Source organism: Numenius arquata, chromosome Z (genome assembly GCF_964106895.1).
Source record: "Numenius arquata chromosome Z, bNumArq3.hap1.1, whole genome shotgun sequence".
Taxonomy (NCBI): domain Eukaryota; kingdom Metazoa; phylum Chordata; class Aves; order Charadriiformes; family Scolopacidae; genus Numenius; species Numenius arquata.
In genome coordinates, this window is record NC_133616.1 from 82,204,341 (window position 1) to 82,227,981 (window position 23,641).

Sequence of the window (23,641 nt, forward strand, 5' to 3'; positions counted from 1 at the left end):
AAATGATTTTTGACTGTGAGGGTGACTGAGCACTGACACAGGTTGCCCAAAGAGTTCATGGAGTCTCCATCCTTGGAGATATTAAAAATACAATATCTAGACACACTCCTGGGCAACCAGCAGGGTTGGGCAGGGGGTGCTGGACAAGATGACCTCCAGTGGTCCCTTCCTACCTCAAGCATTCTGTGATTCCGTGAAACAAACACCTTTAATTGCAATGGAGAATCCCTACCTTCCCTGTTGCTTACGTTGCTCAGTGATGTTATCAGGTGGTATCTCAGCTCAGTGTCCCACTGAGCCTGTACCTTCAGAAGTGAGTTGTAGAAGGTACCTAGATTCTGCTGGAAATGATTTTGGGATTCACTGAGGGTGCTCTGGAGGAGCTGACACAGAATGCAATCCCAGAGACTTTGCAGGACCTGCTGGACAGAGTAGGCACGACCACCTAAGCAAACCCAGAAGGTCTACCAGGTGTACCAGTGAAACATGTACCCAGATCTTCTCAGATACACATCTTCTCAGATAATATATTATACCAGCGTTGACTTTAAGCTTATTTAGCAGAGCTGACCTGACAAACAGAAGGGCTGGGTAAGTTACACCCTCTTAATAGGGATAACAGTGACCACATACTCTCTAGACATACTGACTCCCAAGCTGTCCCTTGGGCTGCTCCGTTGTGCGTCATCTCCAGAGTAGGTCAGTGGCAGTGAAGCATATCCTGACCTCCAGGGAGTTCACAGAAAACCCTGATCTCTCATGCTGTGGAGAGCTCTCTTTAGCTATCATCTCCATATCCCTCAAGTCAAAGTCTTATATGTGTAATTTGACTCTTTTTCAGGAATAACCCATGTTCCTGTCACATCTTTATAAATAATTATGACTTTAATGAATGGAAAGGGTAAGGAGAGACAGGACAATTTCTAAAAATTGGGAGGGAGTGAGCACTTGGCTTCAGTGTGCAAATGACATATAATTTCCAACAACTTTAGGAGGAACAGTTATCTTGCTTTTAAGACTTGTACATTTATTTTAAAAATATATTTCTCAAAATTTAATTTGTGGTTTCAGGAGCTAAGTATAGAAAATTGCATAATGCCCTTTTAGACTTTGGTGACTAAGAGTGATCACATTAAATTAATATAGCACGCATGGAGTTTGTTGAAATATAATTTATTCCATTGCAACAGTTTAAGTCTCTCCAACATGCATACTTTTAAGGTGAAAATGTTATATTGCTTATTGCTTAAGATACGATGAGGAGATAAGGACCAGCAGAACCCTGTGCCTCCTATCAAGGTTACTCTGGGAATAGAGTTAAAGAATTTGTGGTTTGTAAAGCACATCCTTTTCCAAAAACATTTGTTTTTTGAAATTTCCCTCATGACTGTTCGAGGTGTTTGTTATGTTTATAAACGGCTTTCCCCCCCCCCATTTTTTCCATCAGGTGCTTCATTCCAAATGCCTACGCCGCTCTCTTCACCGCTGCTCTGGTGCCATTAATGTGCTTGGTGGTGGTTTTTGTGGTGTTCATCCACGCCTACCAGGTGACCCCGCAATGGAAAGCCTACGACGATATTTTCAGAGGAAGAACAAACGCTGCAGGTACGATTCGCTGGCTACCCCTGCAGGAACAAACAAGTGGGGCTTTCAGAACGGCACTGAGTGTTCTTGCCAGTTCAGAAAACCCCACTAGAAACCGCACTTCAGCAGATACCTGCACACTTGTTTAAGATTAGGCACGCTAGCAGTCCCTTTGAAGTCTGCGAAAGTACTTTAATGATGAAAGTTATGCAGATGTCTAGCTGTCTTAGGAGCCTAAAAATGTGTTAAACCCCAAACAAGAAATCAGTATCACTGGTTATGTCTAGTCTAGGAAAAAAAATACTGATAAAGCACAGACTGCTCTGCCTGGAGCACTTTGGCGGGGGGGTATTGAACAGCCCTGTCCTGGGGAGGGCTGGGAATACTCAGGAGCAGTGATTGCAGGGGTACAGGGCAGCGATAACATATGGAACTCCCTCTTTTGCTCCTCTGCTGGGCCCCAGGTGATGGGCACGGCTCCTGGCCCTTGTGTTTCCCAGCATGATCAGTGTCTGCACAGGGATGCCCAGGCTGCGTGGTGAAGTTTTTGGAGTTAACACCTCCGTTTTGAACTTCCCCAGCCCCACTCGCCACTGAAATGTGCTTGAAAGAAAAGATCTGCCTCCTGTAAAACAGGAAGTTACCGGTCGGTCTCCTCTCTTAGAACAGTTTCAAATACAATAATGTTCCCAAAATAAAGTTGCACCAGTTTAGACCGTAATAATAAGACGCTCCATGGGAAGCTTAGAATAATTCTTTTTGTTTCATGGTGGTTTTGGAAAGAAATCTGAGTTTTTTAAACAACTGCAAATATATAGATTTTTAATAGGAGTGTATCTATTTTCTCCCTGACTGCATGAAGCCACTTAGATTTTATACATTGGCAAAAGAGTCTTGAATCATTTTCCCCAATTCATTAGATAAATATCATCTTAACTTAAAAGGGACAGTGGATTATTAAAAAATTCCAGTGAGTAGTCCAGTACTTGTAACTGTTCAGATTTATAAAAAGTAGCCTTGTTCAAATGCTCAAATTTCCAGTGATAGTTGTATTATTAAATGAGGGGTTGTGGGCTTTTGTTAACATTTTAGTTATAGGAATATATTCTTTTTATGAGAAAAGGAAAAAAAAAAAAATATTATCTGGATGTTTCTTCAAATATTAATTTCTTTTTTAGTGACAAAATGTCAGCTTGACTAAGAGCTATATGAATTTGAATAAGGTCTGATAAACATAGCTTATGATACTCAAGACCTTACTTGCACTTTACTCTTTCACTTTTTTCTGATATAAAAGGGACTGCCACAAAGGTGGCTCCTTATTTGGTGTTAAATAATATATAGTTTATTTATTTATAAATAGCTTTTTTTTAGTGTCTTGAAGGATGGAGATTCTGTATTCATTTGTTGAAGGTTAAGGCTTGTCTCAGAACAGTTAAACCAAAAAAAAACCCAAAACCTGAAAACTGAAACAATACCATAAATAAAATGATAAAATAATAAGAGTTCTATCTATATGACCTATAGGTGTGAAGTAATAGGATTGAAGCAAAACTTTGTTTGATTTAACACAGGATTGAGGGTGGGGTTGTTTTTTTTTTCTAATATAGTCCAGAAAATAGTATTAGAGAATGCTGAGGTCCCAGAAGAAAAGAAAAAAAAAAAAAAATCAGGAAGAGAGATATTCAATAAAATGTCACTAATAGTGGCGTTTTTTTAAAAAAACAGGTTATAACTTTTACTACTTGTGCACCTTCATGGCAAACTGGTACCTTGCAACCATAGGGCTTTTGCAAGCACAAATGAACCTCGTGCCTTGTGCAGTGTGGGCGAGAGCAAGTTGGAGAGAGGCTGTTTTAGAGACGAAAAACAGCTACCTGCTGAGGTTTACGGTGCCTGTGGTTGTGTCAGGGCTCTCTGTGTAGCTGTGTTTATAGTGCAAGCTTCCAGAAGGAAAGGCCGGTGATTTCTCCAGCTTGTAACATTGCCAATAACTACATAAGGTGGTACTAACTGTTAACAAAAGGCCTCTGACTTTATCACTGATTATTTTTCTACTGAAATTTGAGATGCTGGTAGTATATTTATATTATTTTTAATATTTTATGGGTATACTGTGCTTTTAAAGACATACTCAAAAGCAGTTTGCAGTGGTAGGACCTATTACCACTTTTAAATTTTGAATCTTACCGTATGACCCACTCTTTGGAGGAGTTCACTCCTCTGACTCCATGTTCTTACCAACTCAGTGGGACCTGCTCCTGCTTCAGTGCTGTTTCTGCAACCACCACAGAGGACACTGTAGGAAACACTGTTTTTCACAACGGCAAAGTTGCCTGCAAAGCACTGCGTGGTGACCTCTTGCTCCTGCATCTGAGAGGGGGTCCTGGATCACACCACCTTCAGGTTTCAGTGCAACTTAGAAGATCCTATGGGGTAGGGAGGTCTTTTGGCAACGATGCCTCTTTAAGGTGCACAGGCAACCATTATTTTGCTGTTTTGTTATGGCAATGAAAAATGCCAAGTTTTCTCTCTGTTTCACGCAAAAACAGAGAAAAGCTAGAGCTACGAAGCAACAGTTGTCTACGTGTAGTGTCTTATTCTAGCTTGTCTCTGGCTTTCATCCCCATATTGATTCCTCCCTGTTGGTCACCCACAACAATGTATTCCTACAGAAAAAAACCTTTCCCAGACTCCAGCCGGAGGTTCAATACCCAAATTTCCACACTTTGAGCAGTGTCAGAAGTAATGGGAAAACAAAACAAAACTGCTTTGGAAAACTATCTCTTCTCCATTAATTACCTTCTCTAGAAAGAGAATAAAATTCTGGGTGAATGATACTGTAAACAATTCTGACATATGGAGTGTAGAGAGCTGCAAACATAGACACAAATATTTTTAAATAAGCTTTTACGCTTTTTTTTTAATGTGTATTTTTTAAATACGCTTTTAGTAATTGTGGACACCTGTTCATTTAAATTCCAGAGAGCAAAGAGTACTGCAGAATCAAAAAAGTATCCTATATGGACATGTAATTATCATTTGTACATAGGTATTCATACAAACACCTATTTGCATGTGAATATTTGAACTAGAAGTGTTTATTCCCCTTCTGGGGGTCATTCAGTTAGAAGACAGTTAAAATTGCAGTGTGATAGAGATGACCCTGTGTGGATTCTGCAATAATTCATGCAAAACACTACTGAATGTTGCCAATAAAAATAAAATAGCAAGGTCCCTTGCTTGCATATTACCATAAACCAGAAGAAGGCTGTGCAGATTTGAAAGAAAAATAAAATTGTTACCATGCTTCTAAGTGTACATACTTTAGGTCATTTCACAGACTGTAGGAAAATCCACTTAAACTATAGCTGGTAATTCTGAAGTTCCATATTTGTGATATTTACTTGACAAAGGCTATTACTAACTTTAATAGAAATTTAATAGGAATAGAAACAGTAAAGTTTATCCTCATTTGTAGTTTATACTTTTCTTTTTCCCCAAATAAACTGAATATGCAAGTGGGTAAGCTAAAAATTGAGTCAAAATGTTTTCTTATTCTCTTTTCTCCTATTGTTGGAGTGCTCTGAAGCTTGCCTTGCAAAGAAGGTTCATCTTGAGCTATCCAGAATCACAGAACCGTAGAATGGTTTGGGTTGGAAGGGAGCTTAAAGATCATTTAGTTCCAACCCCCCTGCCCTGGGCAGGGACACCTCCCACCAGACCAGGTTGCTCAAAGCCCCATCCAGCCTGGCCTTGAACCCCTCCAGGGATGGGGCAGCCACAGCTTCTCTGGGCAACCTGGGCCAGGGTCTCACCACCCTCATCATAAAATGTGTCTTCCTTACACCCATTCTAAATCTCCCCTCCTTCAATTTAAAACTATTGACCCTTTTCCTGTCACTACAGGCCCTGGTAAAAAGAGAGTTGTTACCCACACTAAAGGGGACACCCATGTGATTTTGTTACCAAAAGCAGGATAAGTATACTGAATTTAAAAAATTTGCGAGCTTCTCATTGCCCTGTCTGGAACACCAAATATGTGAGGTTGCCCTCTCACAGCCTTTTTTACTGCTCCAGAATTTTTGTGTTACTGCTCATTTTGTTTTACACTGTAATTCATAGATTCATAGATTCATAGATTGGTCCAGGCCGGAAGGGACCTCCAAAGGTCATCTAGTCCGACCTCCCCCGCAGTCAGCAGGGACACCCCCAACTAGACCAGGTTGCCCAGGGCCTCGTCGAGCCTCACCTTGAATATCTCAAGGGAAGGGGCCTCAACCACCCCCCTGGGCAACCTGTTCCAGTGTTCCACCACCCTCATGGTAAAGAACTTTTTCCTAATATCCAATCTAAATCTCCCCTTCTCCAACTTAAAACCATTGCCCCTCGTCCTGTCGCTGCAGGCCTTTGTAAACAGACTCTCCCCAGCCTTCCTGTAGGCCCCCCTCAGGTACTGGAAGGCCGCTATGAGGTCTCCCCGGAGCCTCCTTTTCTCCAAGCTGAACAACCCCAGCTCCCTCAGTCTGTCCTCATAGCAGAGGTGCTCCAGCCCCCTGATCATTTTGGTGGCCCTCCTCTGGACCCGCTCCATCAGGTCCACGTCCTTTCTATATTGAGGGCTCCAGACCTGCACACAGTACAATTGATGTAGCTTGCTTAGGTCAGGAAATTTTCCTCTAGAGTAGAAGGCTAGAAGAAAGGGTAACGGCAGAGTTAAGAGTTTATTGTCTTGTAGAGCGAGCAGCCCTTTCCTCCTCAAAAGCGAGTGCTGGAAAATAGCATGGCAGCTGATTTACACAGAATGACAACTCCACCTTTCGTATATTTTTTCAAAGATACGCATTGAGTTTTCTAGAAAAGAGACTTCAGTTAGAACCAATTCCGTTTGCCAGCCTTTCAGCAAACATGTTCTGTTGACTGATTATTCTGCTATATATAGAAACTGACTTCTCAAAAGTTAGCCTTGACAGGAGCCAGGTCAGGAGCGTGCATGGGATAAACAGCCTCTAGGTGAACTAATATTTAAGGTTGCAACAAGAAAGAATGCTTTTGAAGGAAATCAGGTGGTATAAAGCAGGATGGTTGTATTTGGCTGAAATAACATGAGGTTGAAATAGGCATATGTGAATTTTTTTTTTCCTGACTGTCCTAATAATGCAAATATAGAAATTAGAGGTGAATAAGAAAGCAATCCAATATACATAATTTTATTTTCCAACGGTTTTCTAACTTGTCATAATTTCACAAAAAGATTTGAAAATCTAACTGAAAAGTTTTAATTGAAAAATCACCTGCATTTTTTTCTGATAACACCTCGGTGAAGAGGTGACCTCTGTTGACTGAAGAATATGTAGTGGCATAATTTTCATGCCCTACACATAAATATGAAGTAGAATTTACGTGATTCAGATACCATCATTGTAAATGTGCCAGAATTAATTTAAAGATTAAACCTTTATGTTGACAAAATAGAACTTCATGAAGAATGCCTTAGATATTTAGATGTAAAACTTTAACTAACTTCTCGTGCCTTTCTTGATATAAATGTCTTTAATATATTTATTGTCTTAGTGGTATGCAATTCCTGATCATGACAGAACATGTTGGATAGTCCATCTATACCTACTACATTACCTTCTCAAGAAACAGATAAGCCATACGAAATGCAAGTACAGGACATTCCAACCATGCCTCTGTGCTCAGGAAATGCTACGGAGAACAGGGCTTTTGATTCTAAGAGAGAAAGTATATTTAAACATGTAGTTACGTGTCTTCCTCACCCCGTGAGCTAGATGCTAAAATCTTTATCTTGAATTATAAGATACATATCATGTATCTAAGAGAACTGAAGGAACAGTGAATTGCAGTAATGCTTTCATCTTGAGATGACAATATGCATCTAGAAATCAAGAACCAGACATTGGCTACCTCTGAACTAGGAGTTATGTACATTATTCACAGTATTCATTACAGTCACACATTGGGTATAATATTTTTGTCTTCATAGTGCTCCGGGGGCTTTTCTATTTCATAATTAGGAGGAAAACAAATCTTTGCCTCTGACATTTTTACAAATACAGTTAAGACGAAAGCACAAGCATAATTACAAGCTGAAATAAAGAACAAAGATCTGGATAAGATAATAACTTAAATGCATCCTCTGCACTCATGTAATTTAGATAGTTTGCACAGTGCTTCACATGCCCAAATTACCTTTCTTCCTTTAAAGAAATTTGCAGAAGCAAGTTAATTTGCATGAATTATGCCTGTACAGTTGTGAAATTAGTACTTATATAATATTTTGCATAATACTTCTAAATAATTTTATTGTATGGAGATATGTAAGTTCGATTTTTCTTTTTTTTTTTTTTTTATTTGCTTCTATTCTGGGATTTGCCATGTTCCCTGTCTAACAGTAGTAGCATAAACTATAATAAGATGCCTGGTGTTTCACCTGACTATACTGTAAAGCATCTTAAAGATGTGTAAGAAAGTTTGCCAAAAAAATGAGATTTATTTGGAATGTTAGAGAGTCCAGTCTTCTATGTTTTTGCAGTAGTGATGTAGTCTTCATCCTTAATGGGAGGTATGCTTCTCTTTTAGGAGGTATTCTTTAATTTCAAACTCTTCCTTGCCACATGGAATAGCAGGTCAAAAAATATAAATGGACCCAAAATAATACCTTAACAGGTTTTCTGCTTCCTATTTTTACAAATTCTCTATGAAGAATTTTGTCCACTTGGATTTCATGGGCATTTACCTACTGTATGCAGCTTTCTAATCTGCCTATCAGCTACTGTAAAATTCTGCAGATATTTAACATTCCTAATCTGGACTCAGAGGCTTTGTCATGAGTCACTGATTGCATGTTGTTGTTGTTGGTGGTGGTATTTTCTCCTTTGAACTCTATGAAGAAATATGTTAGCTTCTTTATTTTGGCCACAAAATCCTGTTACCAAATCCCTTTTCGACAGCAAGTTGTCAAAAGCAAGTGAAAACAGACCAAGCAGGATTTGTTATTCAAGCGTATTTAAAAAAAAAAAAAAGGTTTTGTGGTATTTTCATAGATCTGTTGCTAAGTTTAACCCATGACTTCTTAAGCAATAATCTGTAAATGTTTTACTAATCTAGGTCTCCCATGAATCGGTGAAATTCTGTGAAGCAATACATTCTCCACAATCATCTAGGAAAAAATGTTTGTAAGGATCTTTCAGGTTTTGCAGTAGGTCTTTATGTCTAGCCAAGAACAATTAAAAGTAATTAAAGTTGCATTATCAGTCCAACCACCTAAGGGGAAGACATATAGTAAATATTTATAAGTAAACTCAGAAGATCATTAAAGCTGTATTATTTAATTGCTTCTTTTATTGAATTTCCTATTTTTAGAAAAAAAATTAAACACTTCAGGCAACAGAACAAAACATAATATAGGTCAACACAGTGGTGAGAATACAAATATTTGGATAGGTTATGAAAGCATAGTGCATTCTTTATCTTCTGTAGTTAAATCATCTAGATGTTTGCTGCAAAGACATGCTCAGCATTACATCTCAAAGTTTTAATATTATTTAATAATTTCCAGTTTCATTAATTTCTATTTGATTTAACATTTTTCACTGCTCAGACTCATTGTCCTGGAGAATTTTGTCTGTAATAGCGGGTATGGAAGGAAGGAAGAAAACCCCCAGATACCCTACCTGACAGTTTTGTAATGAAACAGGCTGCATATATAAAGTTGAGGAGTAGTTCTAACTCCACAGACAGAAGAAACAGAAAATTGGCAATTACAGAATATGAATTTTATTTTCTTTTGAGTTACATGTCTATTTTAGGAAGAAACTAATATATTACCTTCTGAAATATATAATCTAATTCAAACTGAAAATTTTTGCTTTCTTCTGGGTATCAATTGCAAAAGCACTATCAAAATCCACCTGCTTGATTGAGTGTAGTATTCTGAAGGGACTAACCCTGGAGAGATTCCTGAAGAGAGTTCCGCTGCTGGCAATCCATAAAATCTTTGTTTTTCTAGCCAATTTCCATTACTTTTCGTAGAGATGGTACAGATTTTCTCCATAGCAATGAGCTGGTCATCATTTCGTAGGGTTTGTGACTTATTTCTGTTTGGATGCCTTTGTTCAATTGAGTTGTTCGTTTCATTCACACAGTTGGTTTTCTCTCTGCCCAGGTGCTCATCCACTGTTTTTCCCAACTGTAACATAAAAAATACATATCAAGAGGACATTTTTAAAGAATATTTTACTAGGCACCATGGGCAGTTCTTGACTGAAATTGTACACAAGGATTTCCACTGCAGCTCCTCTCCCTGGTAAAAGCAGCAGATCAAGGAAGGTGATTCTACCCCTCTGCTCCGGTCTGGTGAGACCCCACCTGAAGTGCTGTGTCCAGCTTTGGAGTCCTCAGCACAAGAAGGACATGGACCTGTTGGAGCCGGTCCAGAGGAGGCCAAGGAGATGCTACGAGGGCTGGAGCCCCTCTGCTGTGAGGACAGGCTGAGAGAGTTGAGGATGTTCAGCCTGGATAAGTTTGGCCTTCCAGTACCTGAAGGGGCTCCAGGAAAGCTGGGGAGAGACTCTTGATCAGGGAGGGGAGCCATAGGACAAGGGGGAGTGGTTTTAAACTGAAAAAGGGGAGATTTAGATATTAGGAAGAAATTCTTTGCTGTGAGGGTGGTGAGACCCTGGCCCAGTTCGCCCAGAGAAGCTGTGGCTGCCCCATCCCTGGAGGGGTTCAAGGCCAGGTCGGATGGGGCTTTAAGCAGCCTGCTCTAGTGGAGGTGTCCCTGCCCATGGCAGGGGGGTTGGAACTAGATGATCTTTAAGCTCCCTTCCAACCCAAACCATCTTGTGATTCTGTGAAAACACATTGTGGCAGGCACCACCCAATTATTCTTTCATAATCAATAGGCCCTATGCAGGGACAAGAGAGGATAGCCCTGTGAACTGTCCCATCATTAGGTGAAATTACAACTACATATATGAACCCACCTCAGCCTTCAACTGGCCACTAGGTGAACCATCAAAGGTGTGACAGTGGATCGCAACAGGGAACACTGCAAGGCTTCCACCTTTTTCTTCTCCATTCCTCCTTGTCCTCCTAGCCTTGGACTACCAAGAGGCATCACGGCTCTTAGTGCTCTCAGCGCAGGGGCAGAGGCTGGCAGGCCTCCCCTTCCCATGCTTTCCAAGATTGGTGTACCCTGTGTATGGAGGGAGTTAGTGCACAGGATACATTGGACACTGGAAAATAATCACTTCCTTACTCCTTTTTTTCTTCCTCTGCAGCGTCTGAACCAGCTCTGCTCCATTGGCACAATCTGCGCCAGGCCTCAACTATGAATAAATTTTAGGTAGTCTCATCCTGTGTTGTAAAATTTAGTAATTCTTCCCATTTTTCCACTCATTTTGGGCACATAGATGTGACAACCATTGCAATTCCCGTTTCTGAAGGTGTCATGAAGAGGGTGACTGGAACACAGTCCTGAAGGTGGTAAATTGCCAACGGCATCCTGGCTTGTGTTAGAAATAGCGTGGCCAGCAGAAGTAGGGAGGTGACCGTCCCCCTGTACCCAGCACTGGTGAGGCCACACCTGGAATATTGTGTCCAGTTTTGGGCACCTCAATCCAAGAGAGATATCGAGGTGCTGGAGCGGGTGCAGAGGAGGGCAACGAAGCTGGTGAAGGGCCTGGAAAACAAATCCTATGAAGAGCGGTTGAAGGAGCTGGGACTGTTTAGTATGAGGAAGAGGAGGCTGAGGGGAGACCTCATCACTCTCTACAACTACTTGAAAGGTCACTGTAGAGAGGTTGGTGCTGGTCTCTTCGCACAGGTAATTAATGACAGAACGAGAGGGAATGGCTTCAAGCTCCAAGAGGGTAGGTTTAGACTGAACATTAGGAAACAATTTTCCACAGAAAGAGTGGTCGGGCATTGGAATAGGCTGCCCAGGGAGGGGGTTGAGTCACCATCCCTGGATGTGTTTAAGAGCCATTTAGATGTGGTGTTGGGGGATAGGGTGTAGGGGAGAACTTTGTAGAGAAGGGTAGATGGTTGGACTTGATGATCCCGAGGTTCTCTTCCAACCTGGACGATCCTATGATTCTATGAAATTCTTTGTGGACCTCAGTAAGCTGCTGCAACCTGCTTAGGTAAAAGCTGTAGATAGGTGAGCCTCATCATCAGGTTATTTCTCTGTGCTGGTCCATACAGATGTCTTATAGCACAGGAGAGGATGAAACTTAAATCTGTCGCCATAGTCCTTCTTTTGAGGTTTATTTCAGAAATATATAACTTTGTGGGTTTACTTTATTACAGATTTAAAACCACTGTAGGTGAAAGCATAGCTGTCAGGAAATGTTCTGGGTTTTTTGTTTGCTTCTATTTCTTCTTCTTGCTTCTGCTGTAAGGAAACCAAATGACAAACACAAGGCTGACGGCTGTTTCAGCTAAGCAATCTGGCATTTTATTACCTGAATCTTGTGCTATTCCTGTGGCGTTCCTCCCTGGGAGTTCCTTCTGAATTATCAGAGTTCACCGCAATTTTTTCCAATTGAGGTTTTGAAACAGAAGTCCCCCGAACATTACTAAATAGAAAGAAACTGTGTCTGGTTCAGGAAGCTCCTGAGTTGCAAATGGGAGAATTTGCTGGGAGAAGTATCACATCTGGACAGCTTTTTTTGGCCTTTGGAGGCAAGGCCAGACTTTTGTTCATACCCAGTACAGCTTTTTAGGTTCCCATTGAAGTAAATACTTTTTTTCCAGTATTTTAATACTTTTCCTGGTTCGTGAATTTTGTAATATAATCCAAATCTCTCATGAAAATATTGCAGCCTAGTTTTCAAATTCTCACCACCGTTGTTTTTATGTAAATGACTGGACAAAATCTTGTGTTTAGTCTAAGTACTCCCCTACTGTAGTAAAACTACAGTTTTACCACCCATAAAAGCTGATTACAATGTACTGCAACCCTCACAACAGTAAACAATGCAGAAGAAAAAAAAAAATTATAGGTAAATTAATGAGAAAAACAATCTTTTTTTCAGCAATGGGGAAGAGGTGAGAAACAGTGGGCACATTTAGTTGTTTGGTAAATTAAATGTATGTAATTTCACTTGGTCAAATACCTACCTAAATTTTCAAAATAAGAAACAGCAACTAGAGCTGCATAAGCTGAATTCATCTGTAATGGGTGGTCAACTCTGTCAATATTTCTTAAGCCTGTAGCTAAGGAAAAGGGGAGATATTACAGGTGGAGGCATAAACAGTCAGAATGGTGATATATGCATACATACATACATGCAAACATACATAAGGTATAAGTGGACTGACTGTTGCTTAGACAAAATCTTTCATTGTGCCTGGTACTCAAAAAAGTGGTGGTAATGGTGTAAAAAGATGGGGACCATCATGATTTAAGTATATAATGCCCCAAATTGCTCCTTGACAATGTCTCCCCTACCTCACACTGTTGCTGAGGTGATGGCTCCATGACAATCTTCTATCTGCTAAGGTTTAGTCAAGTAGTCTAAAGGCGACTGCTTGCACTTGGATTTAGAGCAAAATTCTTGTCAGTGAAGGTTCACCTGTCTAGAAATTCCCTTTGAGTTTGTTTGGGAGGGGGTTGTTGGTTTTCTTTCTGTGTGAAGGAAACCACAGATAACTAGACCGTCTATTTTTGTCCATTTCAAGCCTGTTTATTGGCATCCTGTTGCCTTATGCAGTGCTGTTTTTACAAACTTAAAAGACGTTGTTCCTGATTTCCTGATATGTTTGTTCTAGTAATTGGCCTTTTGTTTGATTAAAGGCAACAAATTGCCTGATCAAAATGGGTGAAGAGAATTCAAACAGCTGAAACTAAATACCGCCCAGGCTTCAACTCTGTATTAACCCTTTACAATACTGATAATGAAGCAATTGTTACTGACAAAGATAAAAGCAGAATCGTAAATTGTACAAACATTCAGCATGTGACAAAACGCAGGTAACTTTGGACCATCTTTATTGTTATAAAGCATATATAAACTGACGTTTGTACTGAGTAGCATTCGTTACATAAACTCTTATCAGAATTACTCAAGGTACACTCCATAGAGGTCTTGGTAGCTTAAGTGAGCTTGATTCTGGTTTTACCTTTGGTAATTTTATGCTGGTGAGATGGCACTGAATTTATCAGATTTCCCCCTCACATATACGTGAAGATAATAAATTCAGATCATTGTACATCAGAAGTATATGATCCAGATGTCATATTTCTCCATTTCCTTCAGCTTTATGTACACAGCTATTTCAGTGATCCATGGTTTCAGCAATCTGGAGGTGCTAGGTTATGATTGATATTGTGGTATTTTTCCTTAGGTGATGTTTATGCACTAATACCAGAAATCATGGTGTTAATTCATGGTGCATGTTCTACTGCCTGCAGTTTGTCCTTCCACAATTTGCCACCTTCTCTCCCCTGCCCCCAACCTGAGCTGAACTATACTGCAAAATAATACAAAAGCCAGATTGTTATTCAGATTCCCGAGATAATTCTCTTCATTGTTCGCTTTGATCTGTGTGCAGCATTTACAATTGCATGCATTAGTGATCATTAGTTGCCAGTCCATTATATCAGTGGAATTTCATAAGCAGCTAAAGTTTATTGCATGATTTTGAGATTTAAACAAAAGGATGATATCATTCCAGTAATATCTGTGCATAAGTAAATTAATTAATTGTTCTACAGGTAATTACTAAATTTACCTTTAGAATTACATTTACATGACGTATGCTTTCTGATTTTGTTTTTGGTAAATTTCATTATTATAACCTCAAAAACATTGAGGTTGCCAGTTCTTTGCTGGTTTTTTTGTTTTTTTTTTTTTTTTTGTGAACATTGTTAAATACACATCTAGTAAGCATTTGGATTCATTAGTGTATGCAATGAGAGTAAAGAGAAATACTTAATGCTCTACTTCTTATTGTACTACCTTGTACTTTTAAGGGCTTTGCATTTTCAATTATTGTAAAAGCATCGTGATGTTGGCCAGGTATATTAGTAGCTGTTGTAGAAAAGATTGTGTCAATATCTGTCAAAGCCCCAAGGAATTTCTCCATCGTGCCCAAGGGGCTTAGAGATGGGTGCTTTGTGTGCTAGGGATGCTAGTGCTCGTGGAGTACGGCGTGAAAAATATGTGGCCTTTCCATTCTATTCATCTAACAAAATCGAGTTGCTCCCAGACAAATGATCTTTAAGGTCCCTTCCAACCTAAACTGTTCTATGATTCTAACTAACAGGGGTACGTAGCCTTGATCTTCTTCCCCTGATGCTCCTCTGAAAAATCCACATATATTATTCATGTTATGTTATGGATCAAGGACCCTTTGGAGGTCTTGGACCTCTGAAATAAATTTTATATTTATAATAGATATATAAATATATATAATATATATAAAATAAATATATTAATATATGAAATAATATATTTATAAATATAAATATATATAAAATATAATATATATAATAATTTATATTATATTATGTTATGTTATGTTATGTTATGTTATGTTATGTTATGTTATGTTATGTTATATTATATTATATTATATTATATTATATATCTTTTTTATTTTCTCCCCCCACTATGGGAGAAGTGATTCAGGAGCTTAGTGGGCATGGGTTGTCATTTGAGACAGCCAAGGTTATCCAGTCTGGCCTTCAGCTTTCTCTTCACAAGGAATGGGTCTTCCACAAGTCCGATGTTCTGTGCTCTAGTTGGGGGTATCTTTGCCCAGGACAGGGGAATTGGAACTAGATGACCTTTAAGGGCCTTCCAACCTAAGCCACTCTATGTACTGACCACGTACAGATCCTTTAGGTCTCCTGTGATGTGAAATACATGAATTGAACGCCATTCTAAGGCACCAGTACCCATCCAAGATGCCCCCTCATGTCCTGCTGGAGGTCCGTAACTGCCTAGGGCTCACAGTTCTGCATCCTGCCATCCGCTGAGAGCAAGCCACCAACCTGGCATGCACCAAAATAGCAACAGCAGTTTACAAATGGCCAGGCTGGAGAGGATTTATATCATGTCCTCAGACATAAGCGGCAGAGTGGGAGCACCTTAATGATGATTAGAGCTGAGCTTTCAGACACCTTTGCTTAGGAAAACTGATTTTCTTAATGCTGCAATAGCCTTTGTTATTTTTCAGTAAAAATATGTAGGGGCGTTTTGTTTGGTTAGGGTTTGGTTTGTTTTCGTTTGGTTTGTTTTTTTTTTTCCACAGAAAAAAAGCACTGCTTTTTCTTTAACTTCTCCTAAGTAAGTTTATTTTAATACTTTGGGTTTATTGCCGCCAATCCTAGGTTTCAACTACTCCAGCATAATGCTAATTTTCACGAGTAACACCGTATCTCATTATAATTGACTAAAAAAGTACATATCTTTGTTAAAATTTATGTCACACTGTCAAACACTGGCTGCAGAACAGCCCAGGCTGAGGCTGACACCCTGAGCAATACTAGGCTTTAAAAGGGGAAATTTTAGGAATATAGCGCCTGCTCAGATTATGCTTCTCTTCAAGTCATTCCTTGTTTATAAAAACCTGCATTTCTGCCAAAGCAATACTTAGAACCCTGAAGCAACTACTGCCTGCCTCGCTGGAAGGTAGTCTTGACTTTGGCTGTTGCCTACGTTCAGAAGGCACTTACTATTTGTATAATATTAAACAAAATGCCTAAAGTGCTCCCAAACTGCTGTTTCTAGACTGGTGCCTGTCAAAACTATGTCCTGGCTCTTTGCTGATGCCTCATGAGTAACGCGGAGAGGGGCAATGCCTGGGCAAGCACCTCTGACCCCAAAGAGTGCAGATCTGGGTAAACATGGACTTTGAGGTCTGCCGCAGGTACCGTCAACATGGGGAGGGGGTGGCAACAGGAGCAGGTGGGGGGCGAAAGCCAACTTCTGCTGTCCTTTTCTGCAAACTTTGTCCACGCAGACATCTTTCTGCCAGACTTCCTTAAATCTTTCATGCTGTAAATACAGTAGGGAATATAAAATGCAGCTGGGTGTATGTGCGCTAAAGGATGGATTCTGCTCATATTTTTGAAGGTGGATGAAGTCCACCAAATCTGTGTTTGGGGGGGTGCTCCTTGACTGAGTGGGGGGTTGTCAAAGTTTTATAGGGTCAGAAGCCTTCTCATGTTTGGCTTGCAGTAACAACAAATCAGAGAATAAGCTATTTGTATAATTTCTATATAATTCTGTACATTGCCAGAGCCGTGGCAGGTCTTTCTACTGATAATGCTTTGGTTCTTTTTCCCTTTCCCCTCAATTCTTGAAAAATCTGTTTCCTCACAAAATTTCCAGAGCTTGCCAAGGGCTTCCCGTGCTTTCCCCAAGGTCAGTGCGTTTCCTGACCCTGCGTGTGCTCTTCCCACCCAGTTTGTTGAGCTGGGCTGTGGCCCCCCAGCCCCTCCATCCCCTGGCCCCACAGATGGCCCTGCCCTTCTGCTTGTCTCCTGTCCCCAGAGGGGGGGTCCCGAGCGCCCTGGGACCCCCACCCAGGTGGGGCAGGAGAAGGGCTGCCCATTGTTGGAGAACGAACTCCAAGGTTGGCCATAGATGGCAAAAAAGTGTTGGTTTTGTTTTGTTTTTCCCAGGGCGCACCAGCTGAAAGGCTGTGTTTGTGTTTTTCAGAGATCCCCTTGGTCTTGTACCTCTTTGCCCTAATTTCTGTCACCTGGCTGTGGGGAGGGCTGCACATGGCTTACCGGCACCTCTGGATGTTAGTCTTCTTCATCATCTTCAACAGCCTGCAGGTAAGAGCTGGCGCCTTTTCCTTCCTGCAGGGATGGGGGGCTCATCCCCACCGCTCACAACATTTTTGGCATTTCGGCCAAAACAACATCCAGAAATGCACTGTGACACGGTGGATTTGTTAATTATGTGTTCTGTTTATTCCTCAAATTAACATATAGAATGCATACTAAAGCAAGGGAAGCGTTGTTTTGAAACAATGGCAGTATAATTGCATAGCTTTAATTTCATAGCTAATACACTGGGTAATAAAATTGCTTGCTTCTATATGTAATGTGTTATTGAGATAAGTATACCACTAAAACTGAAATACCCGCAGCCTTTGCAAAAACACTATTTCAATTTCTCTGTATCTTTTAACTGTAATGAAAAAAAAAAACAAACAACCCCACATGGATTTAAAATTATATAACCCTAATATTGAAATTTTTTCCATTATGAGAGGTGAGGCTTGAGGCTGTTTTTCTTATGCAGCATACATATTGGTAAAGCAAAGGTCTTTTTCATAGAAAAAAAAAAAATCAAATATAGACTAGATGTTGATTATTAGTTATAAAAAATGCAAATAGCCCTTTGCAAAATTTTACACGTGTAAGCGCTTCCACTGGTCTCAATACATTACATACATTACACTGCATTCAATGCCATAAAATAGAGGTTAGTGTTATCACACATAGGAAAATGCCTCTAATATCTGAACACAATGAAATTAAGAGGAATTAAAAAAATATACATCCTAATCTATGGTGCGCAAATTCCTCTACCATTTTTGTAACAGAAATACCTGTGACACCATGTAATATTTTCCAACATTAAAAATCTTTATACCTCCTTAAATAAAAATTAATTAAAAAAGTGTATTTTCACAAAACAGGTTTATTTTAGATTTTAGTTCAAAAAGTGGGAGTTTCCTTAAACAGCAATCTAATATTTTCAAAATGTACATCCCAGGCATAAATTCTTTTTTTAAGTTGAGAAAAAAATGTAGCTTATTCTACTTGTAATATATTTGATTATTCAGTATATATTGTCATTTAACTATTCTCTAAATATTGCCTCAAATTAGTTATGATTTTTTTTTTTTTTTTCTGTGAAGCTAGGTGAATAGATTTGCTCTAGTAATTGTCTACAGCAGAGATATAAAATTGTTTTCTTGCAGTGGGACTGCCAGAGCTCTGCAGGGCTGGCAGTGGAACCAAAGCACACTCCCTCCCTTTCCTCTCCCCCTGAAAAGTCGAACCCCCACGGGAGTTTTAGCACCACAACTGTAACCGCTGCAGCTTTGTAGTGAAACTCAATGCATTGATATAAAGCATGAAAGTGTGGTGATGTGTGTATGTACATGTAGATATATATATTATATAAATCCTTCCTTGCTTTGTCTCTTCAAAGAGTTATTACTAGAATCCCAACTTGCTTTGTGTTACGGAGATCTACCTCAGATACAAATTCCCGAAAAGGGCAATTCATTATAATTGAGATTTTATGACAGAGGTAAAACAGTGCCAGAGCACTGTAATATGCATGGGTATTTGCTTTAAAATAAAATTACTTTATTGCCAGTGCATATTTAAAGAAGAGGGATATAAGTACCCTATGAATATTATCATTCTTGGCCAGAATGTTGACCCTTCTGTGTAATTGCCAGAAGAGACTTTATATTAGTCTGCTTTATATAACTTGAAATTTCATTTTATTCAAAAAGTAAAGTTCAAAGCCATAGAGTTATTGTTATTTTAATTAATTTTGCCATTTTCAAGACATCAATTCATGCAATAGGATCAAGGAGTAAAACAAGGTATTGAAAGCCAGTCATGTAAAATATGAGGCCCACCAGGTCTGTGGGGGATTTATTGCACTAGTGTGATGGCAGGTGATATGGAAAACACAGATGTAAAAGCATGCCTAGAATAATGTTTAAGTCATGACTGCTATTAGAGGTGCACCACTGCATGACTCCAAAGTTAGGATTTTGTTAAAATCCAGCTAAAAGTGAGATGATACCAGAAATATTTGCATTTCTCAATCTATGTGAAGTTTTTCCGTTGGTTATATTTAATCCTTTTTATGTAGTTTTGTTTCCGTTCATGCACTCTAAAAATCTTTGAACTTCAGAAGTAATTTTTTTTCTTTGGTTGATCTTTGGTTGCTGACTGGTCTCTTACCAGCGTGGCTTGTCCATACAGAATTTAAATGCCAATAAGACCTGCATAAAATAATACATAACTCTTGTGTGCTTCTGCTGGAACCTTTTTCGGTGTATTATAATGTGAGATATATTTCTACCATGATTTTGTGTAACGGAAGGAATGAGTGGTTCTGTATATATTGTTTTGGTACTCAAGGACCTAACATAAATAACTTTCACCATCAAGAGCTCTACTCTTCTGCAGCAGGTCATGCACTGAGGTCCCATAACCTCTTTCTAGTTTCTAGTCTTCCAGAGACATGTCCCCTGTTGCATCCCCACCCTCCATTAGACAGCTGGGAAATAAATATCTATTTTCAGAATCTTTGTTTGAAATCCTCCGGAGGAGCTAGGAAATGGAAAATTAAAAAAACAGATAAAACAAGCTTCACACTCCGCTGGCTGGCTCGCCTTATGTGGTTGTCATTGCTGTGCAACTCCACACATAGAGCACAGCCCAAGTTTCAAACTCAAGGTGATCCCAGACTTCCCTAATTATTCCTTTAACTCTCTACCAACATGAGCACCTGCTTCACCAATAGATACCATCTCTTTTCTTTTTTTTTTTTTTTTTTTATCAATTCATTTGGCTTCTTGCCGTAATGATGATCGTAATATCTGAGGAATAACTGTAGATATCCACTAGCCTGCAGGAGATACTTCAACTCCATTGAAGTTACATCCATATTCATCTTCCACATAAAAAGGAGAAATCTGTTACTTTTGTTATTCCTAGCCCTAAATAATCTGGAAAGCCTCAAATATTAAATAAATTTTCCTTTAGTGAAAGGATATTCAAAACTTTCAAATGTATAATCTCTTCCTGATTAGTATTTTAAATTAAAATGTGCAGGTCTGTAGCTCTAACTCAAACAGTATTAAGTAAAAAATTTTCCTTCCAGTTATGAAGAGCTCAAGACCTTCACATTTTAAAAACAATTTTCATCCTTTGTGGAAATTTTCAGACATAAAATGTAGAAGGAAAGTATCCACTGCCTTTTATTACTAGATATTGGAAATTAATTTTTAAAGTATAATGTTACCACGTATTTAAGATACCTTTTTAGTGTTGGGTACCCTGAGAACAGTATAAAAAATGGAGTAGCTCTTTCACAGCACTACAGTTTTTACATTTGTTTGTTTGTTTGTTTTAATGGGTGATTGTCTTTGGTGCTTTGTAAATCTTTACAATAAAATAAGTTTAAAAAACATTTCCTGGAGCACTCCCACATTTTATACAACTGCCCCATGTATATTGTTCTCCTGTTTTAAAGTTACCATTTATCTAATCAGGAAACAGAAAAACTGGCGTGTGAATTGGGTGACCAGACATGCAGCTTGAAATGAAAAACAAGGAAGGAACAAGGTGAATAGCCTGTAAATTTCCTTAATCTATGCTTTTCATCAAATAAGCAAATAAGCATCAAATACACCAAATTGTCTTAATTAGAGAAAACGTCAGTATGCCAACTGTTTGGGTAGAAAAAAGTTATGTATTCCAAATACTGGACAGTGAATAAACGAAGGTTGTGCTGTAAGCAGGTATAGCTTTATAAAGCTTCTTGCTGACAACAGTCCCACTAACGAGGGGCTGTTGTCTGGGGGAACACACTCCTGGCCACCAAACTCTGCAGAGCCAGATTCACTGGTGATATGGACAGGCCTCCCCAGTGTCCCATGGAGCTTTAATCTCAGCCCATCTGTTTGGGAATTGGAGAGGAAAATGGGCCTTAACAGCGGGTAATACATTCTGATAACGATTTCGAGAGGAACTAGCTGACTTTGAGTGCATGCTGTTGGCATCTCGTTCCCATGTGTTACGTCTTTATCAGCTCTAAGAATTGACAATGATTGTTAAAACGAGGCCACTTTTCTGCAATAAAAGGGTTTTTTACCGTTTATTGGCGGGCATTTCTGTTATACAATGCGCCCTGTTTCAGCTGGAAAGCAATTCAGCATTCATTAGGAGCTTTTCCCCAACAGGAAGGAGAACATGCAATAGTTTATGAGAAACAGAGACCTCCTCAGGAGCTATGGACCCTGTAACGAAGCAGAATGTGACCCATTAAAATGTGCTGGGTCCCCAAATGGATTCAGCTCAGGAGATTGGAAGGGCGCTGCGTGTTATCCAATTTAGCTGTTTAGCCGTGTGACATACATTTCCTAGGAAATGTACTTGATAGAAGAATAATCTACTAAGGACAAACTGTTTCCGAGTGCTTCCTGCGGGAAACGGTTCCCATCAGAGCCGAGTTTATAGTACGAGCTATTCTAGCACGTGGAGGGGAAAGCTGGACCTTTCCCTGCAACTACACGAATAAACATACAAAGTGCTGCACGGGGGGGGATGACAATCGCTGACTTAAAAAATGAAAAAATAAATTTAGAAAAGCATAAAAGGAAAAGGACAAGAAGGGTGTTTGGGTTATCTGATGTTTTGAGCTCCTTGGCAGCACCTTCCTGATTACCTTGTATTGCAGCATCTGTGTTGCAGAAAAATACTCTGTGCTCTCAAGTGAAGGGCCTCGGCTCCTCATTTTTTCACTTGCAAAAGCCAGAGGAGCTTTTTTTTTTTTTTTTTTTAAATGACTGCCTTTATGGATTTATTCACAAGATTTTCTGGGGTCAGGAGTGAAGGAATAAGCTGCTGTCTTGTGTGCTTCTCTCTAAAGGTTAGGATTTCACAAGCCGTTTTTGCATACGCTCTGCTCGAATAGGTGATGGACGTGTTTTTCATGTGATTTAGGGGGATGTTTCTGGTTTGTACAGCTAATGTCATCAGCGGCGTGTTTGCCGTTCGATGGATCCAAAGTTCAGGGCGGTGGGTGGATCTCTTCCCATTGTTTGCAGAGGGGTTGGGATGTGGCTTCAGACCCGTTCTCAGGCTCTTCCCTGCAGCCAGCTTTCTCAGTTAGAGCCCTGGTTATTCTTTGGCTGTATTTTCAGCAAACTGCGCTGCACAACCCAATCCTCTATCTTATAATTTAGTGTGTATCTATCTGCACTACAAACTACAAGGTATTTGATACCCCCGAGGTATCAGGTAGCCCCTGTCGTGGTTTCCTGTGCTAGGCCCCACCACATCCTAGCCCCAGCAGTTCATTAGTTAACTTTTTTAATAATTAATTTTGAATAAAACCCCTGCCCTTATGAAATACTGAAATTTTACCTGTCAATAGTATAAAAATTCCATTTTTCAGCAACTTTAAATCAGGAGAAACTCCATTAAAACTGGGAGGTACCGCATTATTAACCACATTTTTCAAAAATGATCTCGTGTGGTTCTTTTGGCTGATGCAGACAAGGGTAAAATTGCCTGTTCTGTGTTTGAACACACCAGGATGACTCATGCCCACATAATGACCAATAACGTTACATGTAAAATACATCTTCCCAAGAAATACGGGAAAAGTTTGGAAGTAAGAGTTGACTGGTGGTTTTCCAAACTGGCCAGAATGGCTGACTTGGCTTAATAGGACGATTTTTAAAAGTCAGCTTATTTGTAGTGGATTACAGTAAGAGAAAATTCAGGAGTTCAGGTACAAATGTTTGAAAAGCCCACAGTTCCTTTAATAAGAAACATGGACATTGAGAAAATGAGTGAATAGATGCAGAGATGGGAGTCAGCCTCTTCTCCCAAGGAAGAGGCGATAGGAAAGAGGAAACAGTGTCAAATTGCACTAGGGGAGGCTTAGATTGGATATTAGGAAAAATTTTTTACACTGAAAGGGTTATTAAGCATTGGAAGAGGCTGCCCAGGGAAGTTGTGGAGTCACCATCCCTGGAGGTATTTAAAAGATGGGCAGACGTGGTGTTGAGGGACATGGGTTAGTGGTGGGTTTTGTCAGTATTAAGTTGATGGTTGGAGTCAATGATCTGAAAGGTCCCTTCCAAACTGAGCAATTCTACTCTATGATTCTATGCCCAAACCTGGCATTGGCTGAAGTACACATGATTCACCAAACTCTATTAATTAAAAATAGCAGAAGCAAACCAGAATGGGAGCACGGGCTAGCTCAAGTAGAAAAGGAGAAACAATGTCAAAGAA

The 23,641-nt window shown here is 39.6% G+C and overlaps 1 protein-coding gene across 1 annotated transcript in view; it reads left to right on the forward strand.

Moving 5' to 3' along the window:
- The window catches only part of ADGRV1 (adhesion G protein-coupled receptor V1), a 285,251-nt gene that overhangs the window by 224,628 nt on the left and 36,982 nt on the right, over positions 1 to 23,641 (forward strand). Inside the window, 2 exon segments of the mRNA XM_074166892.1 lie at positions 1,448 to 1,605; positions 17,286 to 17,407. Coding sequence (XP_074022993.1) covers positions 1,448 to 1,605; positions 17,286 to 17,407 — 280 coding nt within the window.